The sequence below is a fragment of the Nycticebus coucang genome, chromosome 11 (genome assembly GCF_027406575.1).
Source record: "Nycticebus coucang isolate mNycCou1 chromosome 11, mNycCou1.pri, whole genome shotgun sequence".
Classification (NCBI taxonomy): Eukaryota; Metazoa; Chordata; class Mammalia; order Primates; family Lorisidae; genus Nycticebus; species Nycticebus coucang.
Window position 1 is genome coordinate 56393878 of NC_069790.1, and position 26179 is coordinate 56420056.

General features: G+C 40.4%; 2 protein-coding genes across 9 annotated transcripts in view; one reads left to right on the top strand and one right to left on the bottom strand.

The window, feature by feature from the left end:
- Positions 1-5928: 5928 nt before the first annotated feature.
- On the bottom strand, positions 5929-18252 carry PEG10 (paternally expressed 10). The gene is given in 3 exon segments (XM_053553611.1): positions 5929-10852; positions 10855-12038; positions 17985-18252. Coding segments are annotated over 3 exon segments (2367 nt in total). The 5' UTR covers positions 17990-18252; the 3' UTR covers positions 5929-9674.
- A 128-nt stretch (positions 18253-18380) lies between these two features.
- The window catches only part of SGCE (sarcoglycan epsilon), a 68146-nt gene continuing 60347 nt past the window's right edge, over positions 18381-26179 (top strand). For 6 of the 8 annotated variants that reach the window (XM_053609688.1, XM_053609687.1, XM_053609689.1 and 3 more), the window contains exon 1: positions 18407-18596. In XM_053609688.1, the coding sequence (XP_053465663.1) occupies positions 18488-18596 (109 nt within the window). In that variant the 5' untranslated portion in view covers positions 18407-18487. Of the gene's footprint in view, positions 18597-26179 lie in introns of all 8 variants that reach the window. The other 2 variants (XM_053609690.1, XM_053609686.1) reach the window with 2 other exon arrangements.

Below are 26179 nucleotides of genomic sequence, written 5' to 3' on the forward strand. Positions count from 1 at the left end.
GAGCAAGAGCAAGACCCCCAGTTTCTATGAAAGAAGATAAACATAGCCAAGTTTGGTGGCAAGAGCTGGCAGTCCCAGCTACTTGAGATATAGAAACAGGAGGATTGCTTGAGCTAGGAGTTTGAGGTCACCTAAGCTGATGCTACAGCATTCTAGCTTGCGACACAGAGTGAGACTATGTTAAAAAAAAAAAAAAGGAAAAAGAAAAAGAAAAAATATTCCTATAAGCTTTTTTCCCTCCGACTTATGGAGCCCTAATATTACTTCTCCCTTTTAGGAGTAGTTCACTCTAGGAAAGAAAGCTTGAAAATGACCAAGGAACCCCATGACACCTGTGCTGGTGAAGCAAGTCATTCACTTATAAATATAAATAGTTTTTAAAAAATGAATTGCCAGGGTTTTTGAGAAAAACAAACAACAAGAAAGAAAGGTACTAAAATGAGGGAGTAACAAAAAAGAAACAGTCTTTAAACAATTTGGAATTCATATCTTCAAATTGATGTGAAAAGTTTTTGCATGCAAAAAATGTGAAAGGTTTTTGCATGCAATAATTGGAACTATCGCAAAAATTGAGAACTCTTGGAAATCAAAAGCATGACCACCATGATATTGATGAAAGAGAACTCAATTGTAGGACTGAAAACAAATGACATATTTGTAGAATGATCTACATACTGGAAGATAATGTAGAAAGAAATTCACTGTTTTAAGCACTAAGCAAAGAGGTGGAAAATATGAGAAAAAAATAGTCAAGACAAATATGTAGTAGATTTTGTCATTCATTTTGGCTACCCAGAAATTTTGAACATCTTTTCAGTGTTTGGATAATTTCCCTCTTTATGAGCCTCACCAAGCTAAAACTCAAAAAACTTGCCTCTTCCACTTCCTTGTCATTTAAAGGTAAAATTTACTTAGTTGAAAATTAATACTGCGAACTCCAGGGTAGTCCCTACTAAATTATTTTAAAAACAAAGTAGAATTAATAAGGCAAAAGATGATGTAAGTGAAAATCATGAAATGCTTAACTGAAACCAGGGAAAAAAGTAAAAGAGGGAAAATAAAGGAACAAAAAGAAGAGCAACGAATAGAAAAAAATTATAAACAAGGTCGATATTAACCAAACTATATCAATAACCACATTAGCTGTGGTTGAGGCAGTTACAAATCTTTGCTCAGGTTCACCCTGAGGGAACACAGGCTCCCCTTGTGAAGAGATGTACATTCATGTCACATTGTAAGAAGAGCATGTGGAGTGTTGAGATTATATATCTGGTGCAGTCATCTTTAAAATAAAATTTGCCTCAGCATCTATTAGGAAGTCCCTACTTCCTTCAGCTATCTACAAAAGCTTCTCTTTCACACATTAAATTTCCATGGACATAATTGAAATTAAAATAGCAAATGAGATAAAATTTTGCCTGGTGCTTTGTCCCTCTTATGGAATTTTTTATCGTTCCTCATTTTGAGTCTCCAAAGTCCATTGTACCACTCTGTGTGCCCTTGCATAGTCATAGTTTAGGTCCCACTTGTAAGTGAGATGCATATGTCTTGACATCATCTTAGACCTTGAAGGTGGGATGTTGTACCATTTTATTAGACATACTCTAACATCAGGTTGCTGTAAATGATATTTAAATGATATTGAAACCTCCTAAAGATAGAGTAGCAAAAAATGTTTTTGTTTACATTTTAAAAAGATGAATATTAGGGTGGCACCTGTGGCTCAAGGGAGTAGGGCGCCGGCCCCATATGCCAGAGGTGGCCGGTTCAAACCCAGCCCTGGCCAAAAACTGCACACACACACACACACACACAAAAGATGAATATTACCTATAATAAATTCTTGTGAGGGTCTGTCTCTGAGTATAATTTCCACCTATTTCTTTGTTGGTTTTTGACATGGACTCCTTGAGAAGAACTAGCCTGTTGTGATTAATTTTAATTCAAGGATTTTTTTTTAATGTAACATCTATCAAGCTAGCTATCAAGCAGTCATTAGTGATCTTTCAAAGGTTCAATTGCTCACCTTTTAGAGTTATTCTCTTGGGTCAAAATGTTATTCTGTAAATTATCCTGAATTACCAGAAATGGGAATTCTAGATGTATAGGTGTCAATTATCTCTAGGGACTGTATTGGAATAGAATTAGGGAACTTTATTTTGTGCTAGAAGGTTGCTTAAGAGATTAATTTGGGATGAAAGAGCTATTTGGCCTCCCTTTCTCTTGTTCATTCTTTCTAAACAATCAATTAAAAACACTAGTAAGAATAAACATTTATGAAAGTTAGCATATTCTAGGAAATAACCCAAATGTCAAATATATGCAATTTCTCTTTTCTCTACTAAATGGTAATTAAATGGTGCCTACTTAGGCCACTGTGGTGCCTAAGAACAGCTGGGGTATCCTGGTGCTATGGTGTGGGTATGATTTATATACACCAGAACTCATGTTGAAATTTGATCCCCAATGAGTTGATGTTGTGAGGCAGGGCCTAGTGGGATATTTGGGTTATGGGGGGGCAGATCCCTTTTGAATGGCTTGGTGCTATTCTTAAAGTTGTTAGTGCCCCCTCAAACCCCACTCCATAAGATTCAATTACTTCTTGTGGGAATGGATTGGTTGCCTTGGAAATGGGTTGTTGTAAACCAGAACACCTTCAGGTTTTTGAATTTGCATATATCTGCTCCCCCTGTGACCTTTTCCACCATGTTGTGATGCAGCATGAAAGTCCTCGCTATGCTGGATGTGGCAGCTCACACCTGTAATCCTAGCACTTTGGGAGGCCAAGATGGGTGGATTGCCTGAGCTCAGGAGTTCAAGACCAGCTCTGAGCAAAAGCTAGACTCCCGTTTCTAAAAAACTAGCCAGATGTTGTGGCGGGGGCCTGTAGTCTCAGCTACTTGGGAGGTAGAGGCAAGAAGATCACTTGAGCCCAAGAGTCTTAAGTTGCTGTGAGCTATGACACCATAGTACTCTACCAAGGGCAACAAAGTGACACTCTATCTCAAAAAAAAAAAAAAGTCCTTGCTATAAGCTGGGTCCATACCCTTAAACTTCTCCGTGTACAGAACTGTGTGAGCTGAATAAATTTCTTTAGAAGTTACCAGTATCAGGTGTTCTCTTATTTACAGCAATGCAAACTAAGACAACTGGTTAGAAAATTCTTGGGTGTTTGCCCTTCAACTGCACTGTGTCTCAGTCCAGTTTCTGTGCCCTATATTGTATACCCTTAGACTTAGCCAACTGTCTTATGATTAAATCAATATAAATTGTAATTGATTTCTTTACACACACATACCCCGCACACACTCACACCCATTTATTTATCCAACCAGATTCTTCTCCAAATAGTCATCCCTTGGTATCTACAGGTGATTAGTTCTAAGAACACGTCCCTTCCCCGCCCCTCCCCAAACTATCTAAATCTGCAGATGCTAAAGTCCTTTATATGTAATAAATTATTATATGTAATAAACAACTTCCTAAATACTTTTGAATTATCTCTGTTACTTATAATACCTACTATAATGTAAATGTTATGTGAATAGTTGTCGTACCATTTTGTTTATTTGTATTGTACTATTATTTATTTATTTTCCTGAATCTTTTTGATCCAAAGTTGGTTGAATTCAAAAATGCAGAACCTATGGATAAGGAATAAAGGCTGGGAATTTGGTATTTATTTAATTCCTATGGGAAAATATTAGGTGCTTTCAATAATAAATTAGTTATTAATTATTTCACAGATTATTTACCAAATATTTTCCCATTGTGCTGTGCTCAGTCTTTATCTTTATAAATTCAAAACAATTCATCCTAGTTTAGATAATTGTTTCCTCTCCCCCACATACACTGGATTCTTCCTTCTTATAGACCTTGATTTATCTCAGATTCATTATTGTATTCTTTGAGGTGTATATGGATCAGAAGTAATTCTCCACATATTTAAGTCTTTTCATATGTTTTTAAAATTGTCTTTTCCCACATGTGGTGTAGCTTCGTATTTTGTGCTGCTGATATAATTTATTCAAAAAGGCAAGTCAGAGCTCCAATCATGGAACACCTATCAAGATTAGCCAATGAATGTACCTTCATGTGTTTTAAGTTAATATATTGTGGTCATCACTTAAACAATTGTTCTGATTACTGGTGTCCACTACACTGTGTACTACACTGTGTAAGAGGGGCTCTTTTTTAAATTTTTTTTTATTGTTTGGGATTCATTGAGGGTACAAATAATTAAGTTACACTGATTGCATTTGTTAGGTGAAATCCCTCTTGTAATTGTGTCCCACCCCCAAGAAGTGTGCCATACACCATGCCCCCAACCCACTCCCTCCTCCAAGAGGGGTTCTTTATGTCATTTTTTCCATCGAAGTTTTCTAAAACATTATTGCTACTGCTGTGCAAAATAAATGTAATGCTCCAAATTAGTCTTGTCATCCAGATATGTAACTTAATTTTGAGGGTCAGCACCTTTTTTAAACTTTTATTTAATCACGCAGATTATGGAGAGAAGTGGGGGTCTGGATGAGAAGTCTAGGTGTAACAGTAGGGATAAATAGGACATTTCATTTTCTTTCAAAGTTCTTTGATGAATCACGTTGATTATCACGTTGTTTAAATTATATGTAAGCCCCAGGCGGCCATTTTATAGCTAAATAGTTCTTAGCTTCACTCCCAATTTCTTCAACCCCACCCACCACCCTCCAAACTATTGGAGTTTGTGAACTCTACTACTTGGACAGCAACTTGGGTTAGCCTCCTTCTGAGAGACGACAGGTTTTAGTTGTGTGTTTTCATCATTATCCCTAGATCTTTTCTTATAGTCACCATCTTCCCTATAAACCACCATGTTTATGTATTACCATGTACATAACCTACCCCCACCCCCCAACTAGCACACTAACCACCCCTTCTTCAGGTTTTCTAGTGTAACCTATTATTCTATAACTCTGATTAAAGTCATTATATTTTAAAATTTGATAGGATGAGTGTTTCTTAAGCCCTATTTGCCACTTTTTTCTTAGATGAATTTTGCTTTCATTTGGATGTTAGTGTTAATTGGTATAAAAATAAATATGCATATTACTTTCTCACACATTTCTACTGCATTTGGTATGTCTTCCTCTATGTCCTCATTAATACTTCATAATTTTGTTAATAAATCCCAAATATTTCAAGTAAAAATGATATTAAAGTTTGTTCTATTATGTCACTAGAGTTGCTATTAATTGTATACCTTTATTTTAAATGTCAAAGTTTTGCAGCTGTAATAATTGGTTGACTACATGGAGTATTCTGACTTGTGTGTTGATATATTTTTTTATACCACCATCCCCTATCCCAAAATCAACCCCACCACCACCCTCAACCCTTCTTCCCCAGGCCCCACTTCCACTCTACCCCACCACCACCCCTCTTCCCAGGGGCCCACCTCCACACTACCCCACCCTCCCCACCCCTTCTTCCCTCCCTCTAGCTCCACCACACTACCTCACCCTCCCCATCCCCTCTCCCCAGGGCCCCATCTTCCTGATACCCCCCCTCCCTACCCTTCTTCCTAGAGCCCCACCCCTTCTTCCCTGGGCCACACCTCCACACTATCCCACTTCCCCAACCCCTCTCCCCAGGGCCCCACCTCTCTGATACCCCACCCTCCCTACCCCTTCTTCCTAGAGCCCCACCTCCCTACTACCCCACTCTCCCCACCTCTTCCCTGGCCCTAGCTCCACACTACCTCACCCTCCCCATCCCCTCGCCCCAGGGCCCCACCTCTCTGATACCCCACCCTCCCTACCCCTTCTTCCTAGAGCCCCATCTCCCTACTACCCCACTCTCCCTACCCCTTCTTCCTAGGCACCCACCTCCCCAATCCCCCACTCTACCCTCTTGATGATGGTTGACGCTGAAATAATCAGGACACAGTTTGCACTTAACCACTAAATCTTTATTGAATTATTTTTATAACATCGATACAATATTAGTAAATAGAGAGAAATACAGAGTAAAGAGAATACAGCAATATAGTTTGAAGGGTCGGGGAGGGAGATGCAGGGGTCAGGAGAGGAGGCAGGGTGGGGGAGGGCTACTGACAGGGGGAAAGCAAGGGTGTTTATTCATCACTTTCCTAGAACTTCCATGAATATTTACCATCCATCATGACCAATTTCATTCCAGCAAAAATATCTCAAAAGGTATCTGTCCGTCTACCTAGGGCATCTACTAAACTGTTAACCTTTTAACTTTTTCCTCCTAGGTTTTATCCACGTCCAATTCACTTTAAGTAGGTTGATCTCCCTGCAGTTAGGTCCCTCTGAGTTTATTTGGAATCCTTAAGGGTAGGAATTACAGGGTAAAAGGTCATAAGTAAGTACACATGTCCACTTATAGAGATACCTAATACACACTATTATTCTAACTTTCTAAATAACCCCACCCACTTAAGATTACTTAATAGTCCCTCCCACCCTAAAATACTTATGATTATATATATATCCCCTATTACTTAAAGTGATTACACAAAGAAATAAAACAATGCAATTTTCCACAGACCAACTCAACAGCAGTCTACAATCTGAAACAACAAACAACTTTCAGTCCCATCAGATGAGTGTTCTCTCTTTAGATGAAAATGGTTCCCACCAGGCTCTTCATTTCTCCAGGTGGTCCCTCATTGCTGCCCAGGTCTTTTTTCCAGCAGGGTATTCTCTGTTGTCCATCTTGGAACTGTATCTGATGTGGGATGTCTATGGTGGATGATGACTGGATCAATTCAGAAGTCCAAGAGGTACCTGCAAACTTAAACAGAATTCTAGACCATACCATATAGATGTACCCCTTCAAGTTCACTATACTACTTCCCCTGATTTAATCAAACTAATTCTTTTTCTGGCATCTAAGACAAATACCTCATTGTTCAAACTAAACTGATCCTTCAGAAATGTATGTAAACTTTCTCTGTCTCAGTACCCTACAATAACAACCTTAGCTAGTTCTCTCTAGACTTTCCTTAGCAATAGGAGCTCTTACATCACCTTTTTCCTAAATTTACAATGCAAATTTGGGCCAAAAGTCAATTAAGTAATTTTGCCAGTTTGTTTCAAACCCTTGACTATCTACTTGGCTTAATAATTCTGATGTTTTGATTTATCCACCTGCCTTGTTTTTATTTTGCTCCCTTTCTAACTTCTTTAGACATTAAATTCCCTTGCTTTTTCCTTTCTTATGAATAAAGGCATTTCTGTTGGAAAATGCCAAAAAAAAAAATTCAAGAAACAAAATTAAAATAACAAAAATTTGATCAACAGCAATAAAATAAATCAATTAAGTGAAAGGAAACTTAACCAAACTTCAATACTATAGAATAATAAATTTAAAATTACTTATCCTTATCATCTACATTTATAGATAGCATATATAGCAATAGAGCATAGCACACACTGCCAAACAGTTTATCACAAGCTTCAGTAAACAGTCATTGTGTGTCAGGGACTTTGTGAGTTGTTAACCCACATCAGCATGCTCTCCCTGACCATTCCTGTCCTTGGCCAGCTTTTCCAGCTTCTTTTGCTTGCAGTGGCGGCAAATGTCCATGTGTGCACATGCCGGGGAAGGGGGGCTGCAGACAAGGCCCATTTCAAGGCACTCTGCAGCTTAAAGGATCAATTGACAACCATAAATTTGACACAGAACAACGTGAATTCAAATCTATGGAGGATGAATTGATATGAGGTATACGAGTGTAACGCTTCAAAATCGTTCAGAAGCACAAATGCACCACTTTAAAAATAATTACTCAAAAACACAAGTGATTGACAAGCTTTCTGATTCCACTGAAAAAAATGTTTTTTATTAGATAAATAGCCAATTAGGTTTCTTCTCTGAAATTATATAATCATTTTGTATAATTTTAAAGGCCTAATTGATAGAAGCGAAATTATATATGATATTCAAATTGATGATTCAGGATCAACAGGTTAAAATATTACACAAATACTCCAGTTCTAAGGAGCCTCTCATTCACAGTATTGTAAGTTCACAGTAAAGAAATACTTTACACTATGTTATTTATCACTTATACTAATTTAACTCTAAGAATTGTATTTTGTAATTCAATGGAAATCTTTGAAAGCATAGTCACCACTTTAAAACACTGTTAAAGAACACTACTATAGCTAAATATTTAAACATGCAAGAATAAGGGTGGGGGATAATGAATACATGAAAGATGCTGATGAAAAAAATGAAACTTCACCATCAGACTCCTCCTCATGATAGGCAATGGGAAATAAAACCATGTTTTCTACTGCTTAACCTGTGTTCTGGCAATTGAAGTCTGCCTCTTTCGTCTCCGTGCATGGCAGCAAAAATGGGAGTCTCAGCAACCAGGCAGGAAGGTGACACCAATCCTGCAGCAGGGTTAATGGCAGTAGTAAAGAATTAAAAGAAAGAGAGAGGTTAGACGAACAGTTCAAGGTAGTAGCAAGGGACCAGGTTAAAGGAAGTCAGGCAGTCCCAGGATAGCACAAAGCCTCCAGGAGACACCAGACGTGTCACCGGATTGAAGACAACTCTTGTGTTGTCTGTTACTTTGTGTCCTGTGATCCCTGGTCATCCATTGAATGTGCTTCTTAGAAGGAAGTCTAAATCCTCAAGGCAGTATCCAGTGCTCTAATTCCTCTTCTTCAAAGACATTGCTCCCAGGCATAGAAATGCAGATCTGAGTGCCCAATCAGTTTCTCTCTCCAGACATCCTAATGCTACAGTCTAATGAGGGGACTAATGATGGAATGTCCACATGCATATGGAGGCAGAGACATGGACAGATGCTTCTAAAACTTCACCTGGTACTTTTCCAGCCAATTGATGATGCTCATGCAAATTAACTCCAAGTCTCTTCTTAGTGTTGGGTATGGGAATTTGAAATTCTTTTGATTTTTCTTTAGCCCTCATAAATGATTAAAAGGTCACATCACTTCACAGACACCCCTGGAATCACCAGTAATTGCTGGTTACCAGATTCAATGCTTTGTGGAAGCCATTACTGGCATGATGATGGTAAAGTGTTGTGTCAAAGACAGAGTTCTTGGGTACATGTGGTTTGCACCAGGATGTGAAGGCACACACTTAACATGCAAGAGTCCATCTGAGAGAGCACTTTCTTTTCAGGCCTGAGGGGTCTCATGTTTTTTTGCCTGCTTCTAAGAGAACTGGTCGAGTTGCTGCTCCTTGAGAAATAACAGAACCACGAAAATGGAGTTTGAAGATGGTGAAGTTTTTAAAGGTGCAGCAAGAGGATCATGGAAGCCTTTCCACACTGCACCAGTTATTTTGGCTTCCTTTATCAGGCTGAAACAGCAAGAAAAGTCATGTCCTCCTCTTTGTCTCCCCCTCCATAAAGAAATCAGCATTTCCTGTTTGTATCAACTTCTCTGTAAATGTTAAACAAGGAATTTGGCAGCCTATAATTTAGATGGTGATAGAGGTTTTAGCAGGTAAAACCCAGGCTTCCAGGATTTTCTGGTGGCCCTGACCTTCCACAGGCATTTCAGAGAGGATGTGCCTCAGTTGCCCTGAAGATACAGTAGCCCAATTTAGCACAGAGTCACTGATTGAGAAGCTGAACAGGAATAAATTTTGAGGGCAGAGATCCTGAAGGACACGACGGGTCTTTACAAGGTACTGTAGGAGGGAGGCGGCGGCGGTGGCGGCGGCGGGGGCGGCGGCTGCGGCGGCGGGTACTGTGGTACCGGAGGCTGGCGATACCAGTGTGGATTCCAGGTGATCATCACAGGTACGTAGAGAGATCTTCCTTGCCCATCTCGTCCCACTGGGTACCAGGCGAAGCCTACTGGGTAAGTCGGGTACGTGGTATACGGTGGGTATGTCTGAAAGCCAGGTACTTGAGGTACGAATTCAGTGTATGTTGCCAGGTGAGCTTGGTCTTCTAAATTTGGAATAGATAGACGAGGATACTCGTTCTGGATAGTGAAACTGTTTGGAGCTCTGCAATCATAAGAAACTTGCAATTTCCACCCCCTCTTCACTTGGAGAACTTGTGCTCCATTGGGCGCAACTGTTGGAGTAATCAGCCCATCTTTTACATTTCTGGCCACAAAATCTCGGAGAGCTGCCATTTCAGGTTCGGACAGTGAGTACACGTGTCCACTGGGAATGCTGTGTGCTCCAGGTATCATTTCAATGTTGGGGTCTACCAGACGGTGATCTGGGTAGACGTGGTCATCTACTGGAGTGTACACGTTCTGGACATAGTAATACCTCACTGGTTGGTAAACTCTGTACCCATCTACTGGATAGTAGAGTGACGGGTGTGGTGCTGCCGGTGGGAGCGATGGTGGTATTGGAGAATACATCCGGCAGTGGTAGCGACAATAGTCGGAATCAAAGACGATAGATCGAGTGCTCCAGGTGATGTTGGGGTCATGTAGACTCAGCCAGCGAACCCCTAGGACGACAGGGAAGAATGGAGACTGAGTCACATCAAATGACAGCACTTCACGGTGATCTCCCAGGTCAACTATCAGGTCGTGAGTTTCGTGGACGATAGGGCCCGATGCTATGGGGCGCCCATCAATTGCTTCCACGAGCATGGGCCAGTCCTTGATTCTTAGAGGAATTCCATTTTGAGCGACATATTCGTGATCAATGAAGTTGCCAGAAGCACCAGAATCGATCATGGCTCGGACGAACAGGGTGTGTCTGCCCGGAAGATGAATCTGGAGCATCACTTGTAAGTGTGCAGATGAAGAGACATCATCGTGTGGGGACCTTATTATTTCTGGCCCGGTCGCTGAAGGTCCCTCTACAGCGGGGCCGGGGAGTTTCCCGCCGGTGAAGACTTGTTGGCCTTGGCAGGACAGTTGTCGGCATAGTGACCTCCGTTTCCGCAGTAGAGGCACAGGTTCAGCTTTCGGCGTCTCTCCTTTTCCTCCTGGGTCAGGCGCATGCGGGCTCCTCCCACAGGCTCGGTGGGATCCACCTGGTGCGGGTTTGCAACGTGCGGCATCACCAGCGCCCGGGGTGGGGAACGGGGCTTGCGAGCAGCAGCAGCCCTGGCCAGCCTTCTCTCAATGTGAATGCACTGACCGATCAAGGCAGACAGAGACTTGGCGACCTCGAGGTGGGACAGCTCCTCCTGGATGTGGTCACTGAGGCCCTCATGGAACTGGTCAATCAGCGCAGGCTCGTTCCAATCCAGGTCCTGGGCAATCATCTGGAAAGCGTTGGAGTAGTCGATGACAGAACCCATGCCTTGGCGCAGACGTCTGATCTTGCGTTTGGCAGCCTCTCGCCTCTGAGGGTCTTCAAAGACATGCTTCATTTCCATCATGAAAGCAGGGTAGTTGTGCATCAGGTAATGGGATCGCTCCAGCTTGGCTGAGGCCCAGCGGGCAGCACGGCCGGTCATCATGCTTGTCACGAAGCAGACGCGGACGCGATCAATGGAGAAATCTCTGGTGCTCTTTTCCATGAAGACCTGGCACTGGGACATGAAAGGAGCCAGCATGTCTGGGTTGCCATCAAACTTCTCGGGAAGGTCTTCTGGGCACTCTTCCTCGACTGGAGGGGGTGGGGCAGCAGCAGCTGCAGCTCCCTGGAGCTCGATGTCATCTTCCTCCTCCTCGGGGATGGGCTCCACTTGCTCACGAAGGGTGGTGTTCTCCTCAGTGAGCTTCTGCACCTGGCTCTGCAGATTGTTGTTCTCCTCGGACTGCCTGATGACCTTCTCTCTGAGGTTGTTGATCTCTTCAGAGAGCTCGTCCCTCCGGCGTTCGGTCATGTTGGGCACACAGGGGCTCCTGTGGCCGCTGTGCTTGGAGTTGTTGTTGTTGTTGTTGTTGGGGGGAGGGGGAGGGGGAGGAGGGGGGCAGTCGGCTGGACCTGCGGGACCCAGGATGACGATTGTGGTGGGAGGAGACCTCCCGGCTGTAGCTTCACTGATGTGGGGATGGAGGCCTGGATCCTGGCCCCCTCTTACACCCCTTCTTCTCTTTGTTTTCAAAATCCGCTTATTTCTGCAAATGAAGATAAATGTATAAATTCAAAATATGTACTCAAAGCAGCACAATACAGACAAAAAAACAAATGTAATATTTAAATCATTTCCTTGCCCTACTTGTTTACATTCATAATTAGTGAAGAAAGAAAACTAAACTCTGAGAATTAAAGAGAATGAAGTTATCAATCAGGACACTAGGTAACAAAAAAGCACAATACTTTTTGATGTCCAAAATGACCTTTCCTCCTCAAAAGCCCACACCTGTTTGTTATGATTCAACACATAAACTTTATCAGCAGTATGCTTACCTTTACAGATGAGAAAAGAATGTTGAGACCCTCCAAACAAGTGGCTTTTTGCCCAATGAACAGAGAGACACTTTCAAGGCAAATATGGATACCAAATAAATTATGCAAATTAAAGCCAAAATAACTTATTAGAGACGTTAGGCAAAACAATAGCTAATGTTTAAACTAATAAGGAACCACAAAAACAGAAAGCCATATTGAAATCACAGCAGTCCTGGGGAGGGGGCACTCCAGCCAACAGCCTTGACCCTAGTCCACCTCTACAGAGGGTAATTAACTGATCAGATCTAAATAAAAACCACGACGACAAAGGCCACAAGACTATCTAAATTACCCTCTGACCATGATTTAATTTCCCAAAGAGAATTCTCAGTGGGACAGAAATGGCATTTAACCACAACAGGTATGTGTTTATTTCCCTCCTCATTACACAGTTATTTAAGAAATACTAATTGATGCCTCCTAGAAGGGCTCGGCTATAAAAGTGACAATCAAAGAAGCCCAATAATAGCATACCTCAAACTTATGTGGATTTACAAATAATGCAGGTAAATTATATCATGAGTAATTACAATATTAATAAAGTTATTAAACAGAACACAAAAAGGTAACTTTCTTTTGTAAACAGACTAGGAGGGGCTGCAACTATAGCAAGATGAGCACAAAGATATATGTTTTACACATTATATGTGCATATATTTAAAAAAAAGCTGTGTTGGTCAAACAAATCCAAGGCCTTAGTTTGTCCTGCAGTTACTGGTTTGCAATCCCTAAATGGGACAGGGCTATACTCCTAAGGGTGAGTGAATGTGTGTGTGTGTGGGGGAATGGTTAAGTGTTCTAATTATGGTATGAGTGTAATGACAATAGATCACACATAAAAAATCATGACAGTGTCTGTGTACTTTCTGAAAATAGGGTTAAGTGCATTAATCATTTAGTGATTTAATTATTTTAAATAATCTCAAACCCCAAATCCCGTATTTGGAAAATCTAAATATATTACACTTATTTAAAAGGTTCAAAACCTTTTTAGTTTAAAATATTAAAACTTTAAAACTTTTATATGAAGTTTAAAAACAAAAAGTTAATTTACAAAGTTTAAAAAACTTTAGTTTACGAAGTTCAAAAAACTTTTTAGTTTACGAAGTTCAAAAAACGTTTTAGTTTACGAAGTTCAAAAAACTTTTTAGTTTACGAAGTTCAAAAAACTTTTTAGTTTATAAAGTTCAAAAAACTTTTTAGTTTATAAAGTTTAAAAAACTTTTTAGTTTATAAAGTTTAAAAAACTTTTAGTTTACAAAGTTTAAAAACTTTTAAGTTTGCAAAGTTTTAAAAACTTTTTATTAGTTTTCAAAGTTTTAAAAACTTTTTATTAGTTTTCAAAGTTTTAAAAACTTTTTATTAGTTTTCAAAGTTTTAAATACTTTTTATTAGTTTTCAAAGTTTCAAAAATTATTAGGTTATAAAGTTTTAAAAACTTCTTTTAAACAAATAAAAGTTTTAAAACATAGCTGATTACTCTCTGACCCATCAAGGCAAAAATGAATACCAAATAAATTAAATAAAAACAAGGATGGGACAAAAATAATACCTTAGAAAATCAGTAATCAATTAGTATATTGCTTAAGGAAACAAAAAGATCAATAAGGGTTAAAAATTCAAATGTCTTTGGTATACAGGAAAATAATTTAAAAGGAGACAAGATTAGAGTTAAGATAATAGGGAGGGGCTGCAATTACCTAACTTAGGGATGCATCTCCCCACCCCCATCCCCCACCCTGATCTCAGGACATTCAGGCTATAATACAGTCCTAGTCAAACAAATACTTTAACTTTCAAGGTAACCAGTTTAAGACCTATGACCTTACCAAAAACAGGCAGGCTCTTACTAAGGGGGTAGGGGAACTACAATTTGGGGGTGGGACTCTAAGTTTTAAGAGACACAACTGCCCAGCACAGAGCAGTCTGTCCATTAAAAGTAATAAGGTAGTGGGCAGTCAGGTTAAAAGTGAATGTTAAGTAAAGCATAAGTATGTTTAAATGGTAATTGGGGTAGCTCCTTAGTCTGGAGCAAGGAGCATTTTTATTTAATTTAAATTAAAGAACTATGACTACTTAAACTACCCCTTAACAGGGGCTGGATTGGAAAGGTGGGGTCAAGAGGCCCTTTTCCTGAAAACTGAAAGGACACACTTAATAAATCCAAGCTGCCTGGGACAAATGCCATCTTTACATAGTAATGATTCCAATTTTAGTCTATTTAGGAATGAAATACATTTGATTAATTATTGACTATTTCACAATGACTTCTAAAAATTTCTATTCCCCAAATACACCAAAAAGGAATAACAGCCAAAAACCATACATAAACATTCATTAGGAAAGGATACTTCATTAAGCAATTCTTAGTTGTTTTACATTTTCAAATGTTGCCCAAAGTTTTTGAATAATATTGTGTACTATTTATATAATGCAAATTCTATTAATATGCATGTTTTTACCATTGTTTTGAACCGTGTTAACTTGCAGACACACAATGTGCAAAGAGGAGGGAGAGCTACTTAAAGCTGTAATTATGATAAACGTATTTTCTATACTTTGTATACTTGCTGGGGGTGGGGTAAGGGGAAAGTGATAGATAAGCCAAAGCTCCCAAATTCCCCTTTAACAAAGTTCTGGCTCATCGTCTGTAAAATATAGAACCAGAGTTTAAAATTTATTCAGTTAGAGTCATAATTTTTACATGGTACATCTGATTGGCACTTACAACTTTTTTTATACAAATGTTTAATTATGCCAGCTGGAACCATCTATATTTTCTAATGTAATCACTTTATGTTACATATCTCAAATTTTAAAAAATACCAGTATGTGCCATTAATAATCCACTTGGCCCAAATTTAAATAATTAGCTTTTTATGAAAAAAGCAATTATTTATAATAATTTTATGAAAAAAGCTAATTATTTGGAATAATCAGCTTTTTATGAAAAAAGCTAATTATTTGGAATAATCAGCTTTTTATGAAAAAAGCTAATTATTTGGAATAATCAGCTTTTTATGAAAAAAGCTAATTATTTGGGATAATTTAAATTTAGTTGTTTTGTATCATAATTACAGCTTACATTATTGGAATTTAAAAATAACATACTTTTTTTTTTTAAGGATACTAAAACGTTGAGAGAAAAGGTGTGTAAGGTAACCCAGGACAGCAAAGCACCACAGGAAACAGCAAGAAACCAGAAAAGACCTGCAGACACCAAATAAACCAATTTGCTCTGTTCATTTAACATATTTAATGAATGCCTAGCATGTTCCAGGCATAATTTAATATATGTAGGCAAGCTAGCCAGGGCTTAATTACCTAAGATCCAAACAAAAACAAAAACAAAGAGAAAACCAGTTTCATAGGCACACAAGTAAAAGTCTCATCCTCACTCAGAGGCCAGGCCAGTAGCACCAAAAAGCCACTTAAATCTCCAAGGAACAGTAAGCTGTTCCTTACTTTGTATCCACCAAAGCATCTGATCCCAGTACGTCCACTAGTGTCTCAAAAACACTTAAATGTGAAATTATAAAAATTTTGTTTTTCATTTGTACTAAAAATATTTAAATTGCCTTTAAAGGCACTAGCCATGTCAGCTTGAAGTTCCCTTCATAACCTGCTATCAGGAGTTTAAACTGTGGAATTATTATTTAATATATGCAAAGCACACATATTAAAAGTGCACACAAATGCCAAGCATAATCATTATTGTTGTTAATTATTATTATTCTTATTATTTGTTAGATACTAGTGGACAGAAAGCAAAACCAGCATAGCAGAGAAACCGCAGGGGGGCGGACCGAACAGCCAGGCTCAGGCAAAGAAGGCGCGCAGGCGCACAGAAGATGGGTCTGACGGGAGGGGCTGCGGGTCACACTGCGCAGGCGCAGGTGGGCTGAGGGAGGCGGGGGCCATAGACCAACCCAGACTCAGCAAGCCAAGGAGAGGCGGGGTCTGGGCAGGCTACCTCAAACGAGGTGGGTGGGGAGGGGCGGGGTCTGGGCAGGCCATCTCAGAGGAGGTGGGCCAGGGAGGGGCGGGGCCTGGACTGGGTGCCTCAGAGGCTTGGCAAGGCAGGGGTGGGGTCTGGGCAGGCCTCCTCAGAGGAGGCGGGGCAGGGGATGGGCGGGATCTGGGCAGGCTACCTCAGAGGAGGCGGGGAGGGGCGGGGTCTGGGCAAGCCACCTCAGAGAAGGCGGGCGGGGAGGCTGGGCTTCGAAGGCGTGCCCTGGGAAGGCGCGCTTCTAGGAAGGCACGCTTTGGGGGAGGCGCACTCCAAGTAGGCGCTAGGGGGGTGAGGGAGGCGCTAAGCGCGCTCAGGGCCGATTCCGCAGAGAAGGTTCTCTGGGATGGGCGGGGCAGGTCTGAGACTGGCTGTTCGAGGCTGCAGAGTATCTGCATGCCTCTCCCAGGATCCCCCCTCCCCACCCCCCCTTCCACCACCCTCCAACAGCCAGATTCATTTCATTGCAGCAAGACCAATCACCCCAGAGCCAATCCTCCCCCCACCCCAAACTCAGCAAACTGTTGCTGGACGCCAATTCGCACCACCACAACTACATCGCCACTTCATCAGCACAACTGGGGAGGCAGCCTACTCTGCCATCACCCAAAGACGCCTTTTTCCACTCAAGTCAGCACCCTTCCTCTCCACTGCTATAGCAGGAATGGTGTGGGCAGAATGTTAAACACTAATTTTTGCCCGAGGCTCCATTTTGTCTACCAGCACCATCATGTAGAGCACCATCCTGCAGAAAGATACAGTGGGAGCCATTCCCAAAGGTGAAAGGGTGGGGTCCCCCTCTAAGACAGAGTAATTGTACTCTGCAGCTCATGTCCTTCTATACCTGGTTTATTGGCAGCGCAAAACAGCCCGCAGTTCAGGTACCTCTGCAGCTGTTAGCACTCTGTAGTGCATTTTAGGTGTAAATTGTTCCGCAGCTCGCGTACCTCTGCGGTCCATGTGCCTTGTAGCGCAATGAAGCGCTGTTGTAGAGTTAATCGTTGTAATTTTCATAGCGTTTTTGTAGCGCTAATCTTCTACACCTCAGATTTTGTAGCGCAATTAAGGCGCAAACCAGTCTTCTGCAGCTCATAATGGTTTGTAGCGCAACTGAGGTGCCTGTCAGTCTGTAGTGCATGAAGCGCCCATCAGTTTGTAGCGCAATACAGCACCAGTTTGTAGCGCAATGAAGCACCCATGAGTTGTAGCGCAATGAAGCACCCATGAGTTTTAGCGCATGAAGCGCCCATCTCCAGTGTTAGCGCTTGAAGCGCTCATCTCCAGTGTTAGCGCATTAAGCGCCCACCAGTTTTAGTGCAATATTTAATAGCGATTTGAGGAGTAAACTGCAAATAGGTCTGTAGCTCATGTCCGTCTGCAGCTCATTACCGTCCGCAGCTCATGTTCGTCTACAGCCCGCTACGGGACTTAGGTCCTGGAAACCAAAGCCTTGAAGGATTGGTTTCCCCACTCTGTTCTGGGGTACAGCCGGTAAAGGCGTGACAAGGTTTGCGAGGAGACATTCAGGGGCGCTACTTCATCTCCCGCAGCTCCCGACAGGAACCGGGTTTGAACGTGATCTTAAAAAAAAAAAAGTCCTCACCGCATACTCACCACGCGAGGACCCCTCTGCGAGGACGCCAAGGACGAGGTCCCACACCTGAGCCCGGCAGCGGGTTCCACCGGGTGCTCGGCAGCCCGGAGTGGCTCCGGACGCGAGCCCGCTCAGTGGACCTTGCGCAAGGCTCGGTGGACGCTCTCCGGTGTTCTCCTCAGGTCGTAGTCAGGTTTCTTCGACACACACCAACCGAAGTTGAAGCGCGTGTACCGAGAGCCGGGACTGCCAGCCTTATATAGGCTGAACACAGGAGGGGGGCGCCAAATCCCAGCGTGCTCCGCGGGCTGGGGGCGGAGGGGGGATGCGGGGGCGGGCGAATGGGGGGATGGGGGTGGGGGCGGTGGCCTCGCTACAGCGGCCCGCCGCTAGAGGGAGCACGGGATTAAGGAGGGGGTGCAGGATGCTGATGCTGAACTGGCCAAGCTGGGAGAAAAGAAGAAAGGGAGGGGAGGGGAGACTCGAGGACTGCCGGCCTAGCCAGGCCAAGAATGCAATTGCCCCGGTGGTGGGAGCTGGGAGACCCCTGTGCTTGGACTGGACAGGGTCGGGGGACACGCAGGATGAGCCCCGCGACCACTGGCACATTCTTGCTGACAGGTTAGTGCCCTGCGCGCGACGTGGAGGTTCTGGGGCCAAGAGGCCTCCTCCTTCCCCTCCCCCCACTCGGGTTCCGGGCACGCGGGCGGCCTTTTGGGCTTCAGACCCTCTTGCTGCCTCTGGCCCTACTGCACCCCTTCTTCAGGATGCCCGCACCCTATTTCCCAGGCCCAGTGGGTCCCTCCCCAGGCTCGATCTCTGGCCTTTTCTTTTACTCGGCGCCCCGTGCACCCCTCCCAGTTTAGCGGGCACGGAAATTCCATCTGTAATTCCCATCCCAGCCCTCTCTCTCCCCCAGGCCCCCATGGTGGACCTCTTCTGAGTTCTGCAGCAAAGAGCTGGGGGTCGTTGCCCATTTTTCTGGGGGGCTGTTACCCACGATTGAGGCACTGCAGCCCGATGCTAACCAAAGGAAATGGGTGTCATGCTGAGTCCCTTATATCCAAACATCTTTTCTCCTTTTCTTGAATCTCTCTTGATGGAGAGAGAACGCTAAAATGTGACATTTAAAATACCTAATTTCCCCCTCTTCCTAAGCGCATTTCTCGGTGGCGGAAATTCCGTTTTTCCTAGGTTTTACGGAGCTGGGAAGCGGAATCGGGAAATGCTAGGAGCCAAACCGGACGTTCAGGTCAGGGTTAAGCCTGACTCGGGGCCAGAGATACTGCAAACAGCACCATTTGCCCCTCCAAACGCACTGTTTCCAGAAAGCAAAAACAATTAAAAACAGCTGTGCATGCTTTCAGCGTGCTTGGCGGGCTTCGGAGCCTCCAAGCTACAGACTTTGGGTGGTAATTAGGTTGCGCAGAGACCTCGCTCTCCTTGCAATGTTGCATTTTCTTCAATCTTGTAGGGTGAGGGAATGTGTTTAGTCACGGTAACCGCAAATTTAATCCTTTCCTTCGGGTTACCGAGATTGGGCCACAAATGTTTGCGTGAAATTATGCATACAAACATATATTTTACTTTAGGGAAAACTGCAGTGGGTTACAAGATTCTAAAATACCGATGAGGAAGGATGCTAAAATCTCAACCCACACGGATCTCCATCTAAGCACCTCTCAATGTTTAGGCGCTGAGGAAACTGACAATCTGTTGAAGATCTTAGTAAAAGAAGTTTAAGTTAAAAGGGAAAACCAAATTGTTTACAGCTGAGTTAGGTTTCTGAAACGCAGATGAAACACATTCATATTCGAAGACTAAAAAAGGAGCACATTTTAGTAACATTACTATAGATTATTTTATACATAGAAGATAAATAAGAATTATATTTATTGTACATGACAGGGTGGCAGGGACAACACTTAAAAAACGAGACTTTAAAGGAATAAACAAAACTGTAGCCTATTTCCTAAGATTTTATTAGAAATAAAATGTTGACCATCAGGAATGTGAATGAATGAAGTGCAGACTTCCAACAATGAAATAGTTTTTTCTGGTAACTTGGGTGAACATAATGACACTTTTTAGAAGTGTCTTTTAATTTATTCTTTCGGATGTTCACCCTCTTCTGCAAGATAGAATAATTCCAAGATTTCTTATGCTTAGTACAGTACTGCTTTAGTGATTGCTGATTGCCAAATACTTAGTTTTCTTTAATCCACAAGTTACTTCATCTAGCTAACTTGATAGACACTCTTTTTCTAAAAAGTGAGATTAAAAACCAGTATAGATGAAAAGCAGGAAAAATTTAAGTTTAAAAATCTATGTAAAGACTTTGAAAGTTTGAACAAGTTTGAACCAATTTGATTTTTTTTCATTTCAAAGTGTTAACCAGGATTTTTGAAATCTTCGTTGGCATTTTTATCATAATAAAAGTAATTCCTAGTCATTGTACAGAATTCAGGGGGGAAATCTTCAGAAAATTGCAAAGAAGACAGGATCACCTGTACCTCTTCAACCCATGCAATAATGCTGGTATACATCATAGAGTCTGCTTTTTCAGACTTTCTTTGTGTATATATAGGTACCTAATATATATTTCTCACAGAGTTGCATATACATATTTTCCAAAAAATTAAAATAGGATCAAATCAATGCTCCTCAATTATTTTCTATCAAAATAGCTTTTAAATGTCAAATAACATTAAATTTGCAGGGCCTTCTTTAAAGAAAATGTTAATTTTCTAATTAAAATTTTTAATAAGCAACCTTAGTTAACAACTATTTAAAACCAGAAAACTGAGAAGAATTTTGTCTGATTTCACTGTTCTAACATACATGGAGTTATCAATTTAGTGTATTTCCTTGTACTTTTAATTCTACATATGAAAAAATTTTTACTTTGCTTAGAAATATACTTTCCCAGGAAGAAAAAAAAAGCATCAATAGATAGTTTAGATAAAACTTTTTTGTTATTTAAAACTACAATACGATACTAAAAATAAAAGACAACATGAGTAGAAAATATTCTAGACAATACTTTTATGTCATCTAAAACCACAAACCAATTTCAAAAACCCCAAACAAGGCAAAATTAATTGGAAAGAACTTAAAATGTTTTTTGACATTCAATATCTAAGAGAATTTTGGATTTTCTCAGATGTTTGTTCCCGATGTTGACTATTTCTTACTCGTTTTGCACACCGTTGTATACAAAGCAAAAGGTGTTAATGTGCATTAATCAAATAATGACTGAGCTTTGTACCTGGACGTATTTTTATGGAAGTTTGCTGTAGATCTATCAAGCTATTGATTTACCACCTATATTTAAGTACCAGCTTGGTGGAAAAACTGTATTTTTAAATAAAGTGGGATTTTTATTTGTAGGATTTACCACCTATATTTAAGTACCAGCTTGGTGGAAAAACTGTATTTTTAAATAAAGTGGGATTTTTATTTGTCAAAACTAGACTTTCTATTTTGGCATTTTCCTATTTTATGACAATTTACCATTGATCTATTAAGCTGTTGAATTTTCCTCATGTGTTTAGGTTAAGGTCTATGGTGATCAAAAAATTGTATTTTAAAACTAACTGGAATTTTCACTTCTCAAATAATAATTGTACTTTCTATGTGGACATTATGTCCATTTTAAATGGCAGTTTTCTATAGATCTGTGAACCTTCTGATTTACCACATGTATTTGTCTTAATTTCTGGTACATAAGGGAAAATTTATTTCTAAGCAAAGTAAAATTTTCAGTTGCCAGATAATCACTGGACTTTCTATTTGAACATTTTCTTCAATTTTAGTGACAATTACTATGAATTTTTGAACCTGCTTATTTACCACCTGTGTTTGGGTTAATTTCTAGTATAGCAGGGAAAATGTATTTCTAAGTAAAGTAGAATTTTCACTTGTCAAGTAATAACTGGACTTTGTGTTGATCATTTCATCCATTTTTATAAGTTTGCTACAAACCTAAAAGCTGTTGATTTACCTCATATTTTTTGAACTTCTGGTTTGGTGGACAAATTAAATTTCTAAACAAAGTGGAATTTTCACTTGCCTCACAGACATTGAAAATAGCAAGGGACAGTACCAGATAAAACTGGTTAGGGTCAATCTCAAAGAGATAAAGGTAACAGGTATCCAGTTGCTAATACTCATTTTTTTTCTGATGAAAATCATGCTCTAAATAAAATACTGAAGCAGTGAAGAAATCCTGACTTGTTCAAAATTTCTCAATCCAAATATTCAGACTGTTTGGGATTCTAATAAGTATAGTATTTATATGTCACATTTTCTCTAAGTTAACTAGCCACTTTTTCTTGTTTTACTAATTATCCATAATTACTCTACCTGACCCCTTTCTTAAAATTTACCGTTTCATATTCTCTGTTTTAAATACCTAAATGTGTATTTTCATTTTTTTCCCTCTAGTCTTAGTGTTAAAAATGACTGTAGGGGAATAGATGATATGGGTTTTTGTGTCGGTTAGAGATTCTTGGGCTGGAGGTGAGAGCCCCTTACACTTGGCTCTGGTTTAGTCCAGAGCTTCACAGAAATATTACTTTTCTTTTCATCCTTTCCCAACCTCTCCAGCAGAGACAGACAGACAGACATGACAGACATAAATGAACACATCCACATACTTTATTCAGGCTTTTTCTAAACTTAAGGATCCAGTTCTCTGGCTTGCTAGCTCCCTGATTTTCAGAAATATTAAGCCTAAAGCAGCAATGCAAAATTAAAAAAATAAAAAAGAAGACTCCAGCGTGCCTAGGGATCAACAAGTCTTTTCAAATAAATATGTTTCTGATTCAGGTTTTCAAGTTGGTAGGAGCAGACAGTCTCAAAGCTCTTAAAGCTACTTCTCGTGGATTGCTGCCAGGCTAAATTCTATTTCCCAATGTTTTAAATATTGTGAACAATCTCACTGTATTAAAGGCAGTAATGAGTGAAAAACAAACAAAACCCTGAACAATCCATAGATTAGACATTACAATAAACATTTCCATTGACGCTTCTTCCCTTCCCGTTTTTGTTGTATGTGCATACATATTCTTATATAACTGTAATTTTAGTATGTGTAATTTTTTTTACACTTTCTTTAGAAAGATAAGTGAGTTTGCTTTCAACGAAGCATTTGTCAGTCGGCAGCGATGGTGTACAGACTAATTATAATTAGCAGGATTGCTGTGTGAGCGGGAAGGAGGCTAAACAAGTACCAGCCAGGTGTGTGAGTTACGGGGTTTGGGTCAGGAAGTTTTCCCTGGTTAAGGATCAGAAGCCTTTGCCCTGATGTGTCTCTTCATCAACGTCTGTATGAATAACTTGGATGAAGACCTACAAGGCTTACTTTAAAATCTATGGATAAATTGAAAAGGTATTGCTGTTACAAATAGGTAACAATTTAGAGTTACAACAGTTTAAATAGGTTGTGATGCAGTACTGAAAGCAAAATATATATATCAGTAAATTAATCAGAATTCATTGGTGAATGGAAGGAGGTAACTTTGTATGGTGGCACTTCTTTAGGAAAAAGGTTGATATGAACCAGCAGCATGATGTGACTACAAAAAAAAAAATCAGATGTAGGCTCTGGTGATAGTATAGTATCCATATGTCACAAAAATTAATAGTATTCTGCTCTAATCAGCCACATCTGTAGGATTGTGTCCATTTCTGACTGTCACGTTTAAAGAGATGTTGACAAATTAGACAACTTCCAGAGCAGTCCATAGAGAGAGTGAGGGTCTGGCAATCCTGTCACAGGAGGTATCCTCAAAGGGTCTGGAAGTGTTTAGCTCAAGAAGTAAAAGTCGACATGAACTCTCTTCAGTTTGCTTCAGAAAGCAGAACTAGCATCAGTGGGTGAAAGGTACAGACAGATTTAAGCTTGAGACCTTTCTAACAGTCAGTGCAGTGCAACAAGAGAATCAACTTTCCTTGTTTTATTCTTTTAAAACATCAGAATTGTTCACTTTCCTTGCGATGAATATTTAATTTGAATGCCGTGATAATACTTTAGCTTAGACTGCAAAGATACTTGTGATGGAAACATTTCATTTTTTTCTGATAAACTGTCTAAAAAGAATAGTCCTATGTGTTCCAAATTAATCTCTTACAACTTGAGAATGGTCACAACAAAGTACTTATAACACAAAATTCCCTCTTCCATTTCATTTCAAGCATAAAAATCGGAGAAGAAAATAAAATGTATACTTTTTTTCCCCTGCAGAGGGTTTTAACTTGTTTTATTTGCTTCCTAGAGTTCCTCCTTTCCTGGTTTTCTTGCTGTCTGGGAGCAGGCTTCTGGGGCTGAGATGGCCTTGGATGCTGGGGTGCCCAGGGGTAGGGGAGCAGGCTGGCTGCTGGCTGCTTGATGGTGGAAGACAGCTCAGCCTTCGGCTGCAGGAGCTTAGCTGCCTCTTCCCAAGGAGGGAATGGAGACAGTTCTCCCTTCTGCAACCCCCTCCCATATATCTCCTTGCTACACTTATACAATTTTTTAGCTTTTTGATAGCAAAATAAAACTTTTCCATCAAAAGTAATGTCTACCCCTTTGCTGTTTTCACTTCTCTCCTTGTCATGTTAGCCTCATTTCTGACTGTACATTCTTAGTATCTCAAATATGTCTCGGGGCAGATTTTTCTTTCCTGTTTGTGTATCTGCCTATTGACTGTTTATTTTGATTATCATATCTGACTTTGAAAATGTGATTGCTCAAAATCAATTTGTGGAGTACCCAGGGCCTCCTTCTGGGACTCTCTTCTGAGTAGCACTTCTGACTCTACAGAAACTATTTTTGAGCCCTGGAGCATTGCAAACTAAGGAGAACTCTGAGGAGAGATGTGAAGAAAGGAGAGAAAATTCTTGTCATCTTTTCTAACCAACTTCTGCCTGCTGCTTTCACTCCAGCCTCACACCCAGAACTTTCTCCTCCACTCCAATTGTTAGGTCAGAATAATTATTCTCACTTTGACTATGTGAGGTATTGTTTTGATGTTACACAACATTCTCCTTTCCTTATTCTCTCTTTTATAAAAGTGTGGTGCACCTTTGTGGGATTGTAATAATGCACACAGCAACTTATGATGGCTTGCATCCCAATTGTTGAAGATGCCACAGGCGGTCTTGGGCTGAGCTCATATTTCCAAGAGAGAAATGTTCAAAGATGAGTTTCTGGCTTGTCAACACTCACCTGATCGGCAGGCGGCTACTTGCAATTCCTTGAATGCAGTGATTGCTTCTGGTATTGTGCTCGGGAAATAATAATCTCCAGCATTTAAATTTTATCACTTGAAGAAATTATCTTGGGAAATAAATAGGTAGCATCAAAACATTAGTTACTGGCATTGTTATTGTTGTAGTCTGAGAAACATTAATGTGTTAGTTAATATGTAAAAGCTAAAGTACTATTTTTTTCTTGGATCACTTTCTGGCAACATTTTTAATTAAAAATTTTTAATTTTTATGTCTTCGCATAAGAACTTTTATGCAATAGCAGTTTAAATGCATTACTTAAAAATCATTCATCTTTAGCACATTTCACTTCCAATCTAATTGCCTTAGATTAATCAGATTTTTAGAATAGATCTTTGGCATTCTGTATCACGGGAATCGCCACGGCATCTGTTGTGACAGGGAAGACAGACTTTCTTTTCTGATAAATGAAGCCACTCATTTAAAAAATGTTTACAAGTTAGGCAGCGCTGGTGCAAATTCTTTAGGTTTTCGCTCATTCATCTGGTCACCGCTTTGATTATTATGGAGATTTGGGGTTCACTGAAAATTTAAAAGAAGGGATCATAGCTAATTTTCCTATAGCAGTTAAAGTGAAATATTTTAGTTCTCTATCTCTTCAGCAGTACCCATAGAATTATAATAGTTGCTCTTTTACCTTGGAATGCAAAAGAAGAGGAAAAATAGCCCCAAGGTTTTTTTTTTTTTTTTTTTTTTTTTCTCCTTGGCAAATTAGTGTTTCTCACTGTGTGGTAAAATCACATCAGCTTTTCTCTTCTATGAAATGGTTAATCAGTGTATCACCTTTAACATCTTTCATTTTCTGTAGTTAGAGTTGATTCTAATCAAAGACTAGTACTGCCGAAGTAGAAACGGAACAGATTGCTGCGCGTGCTTATCAGAATCTGAAATGTACATTATTTGTCTAGCTGTTTGCTTTTAGAAGTTTAGCT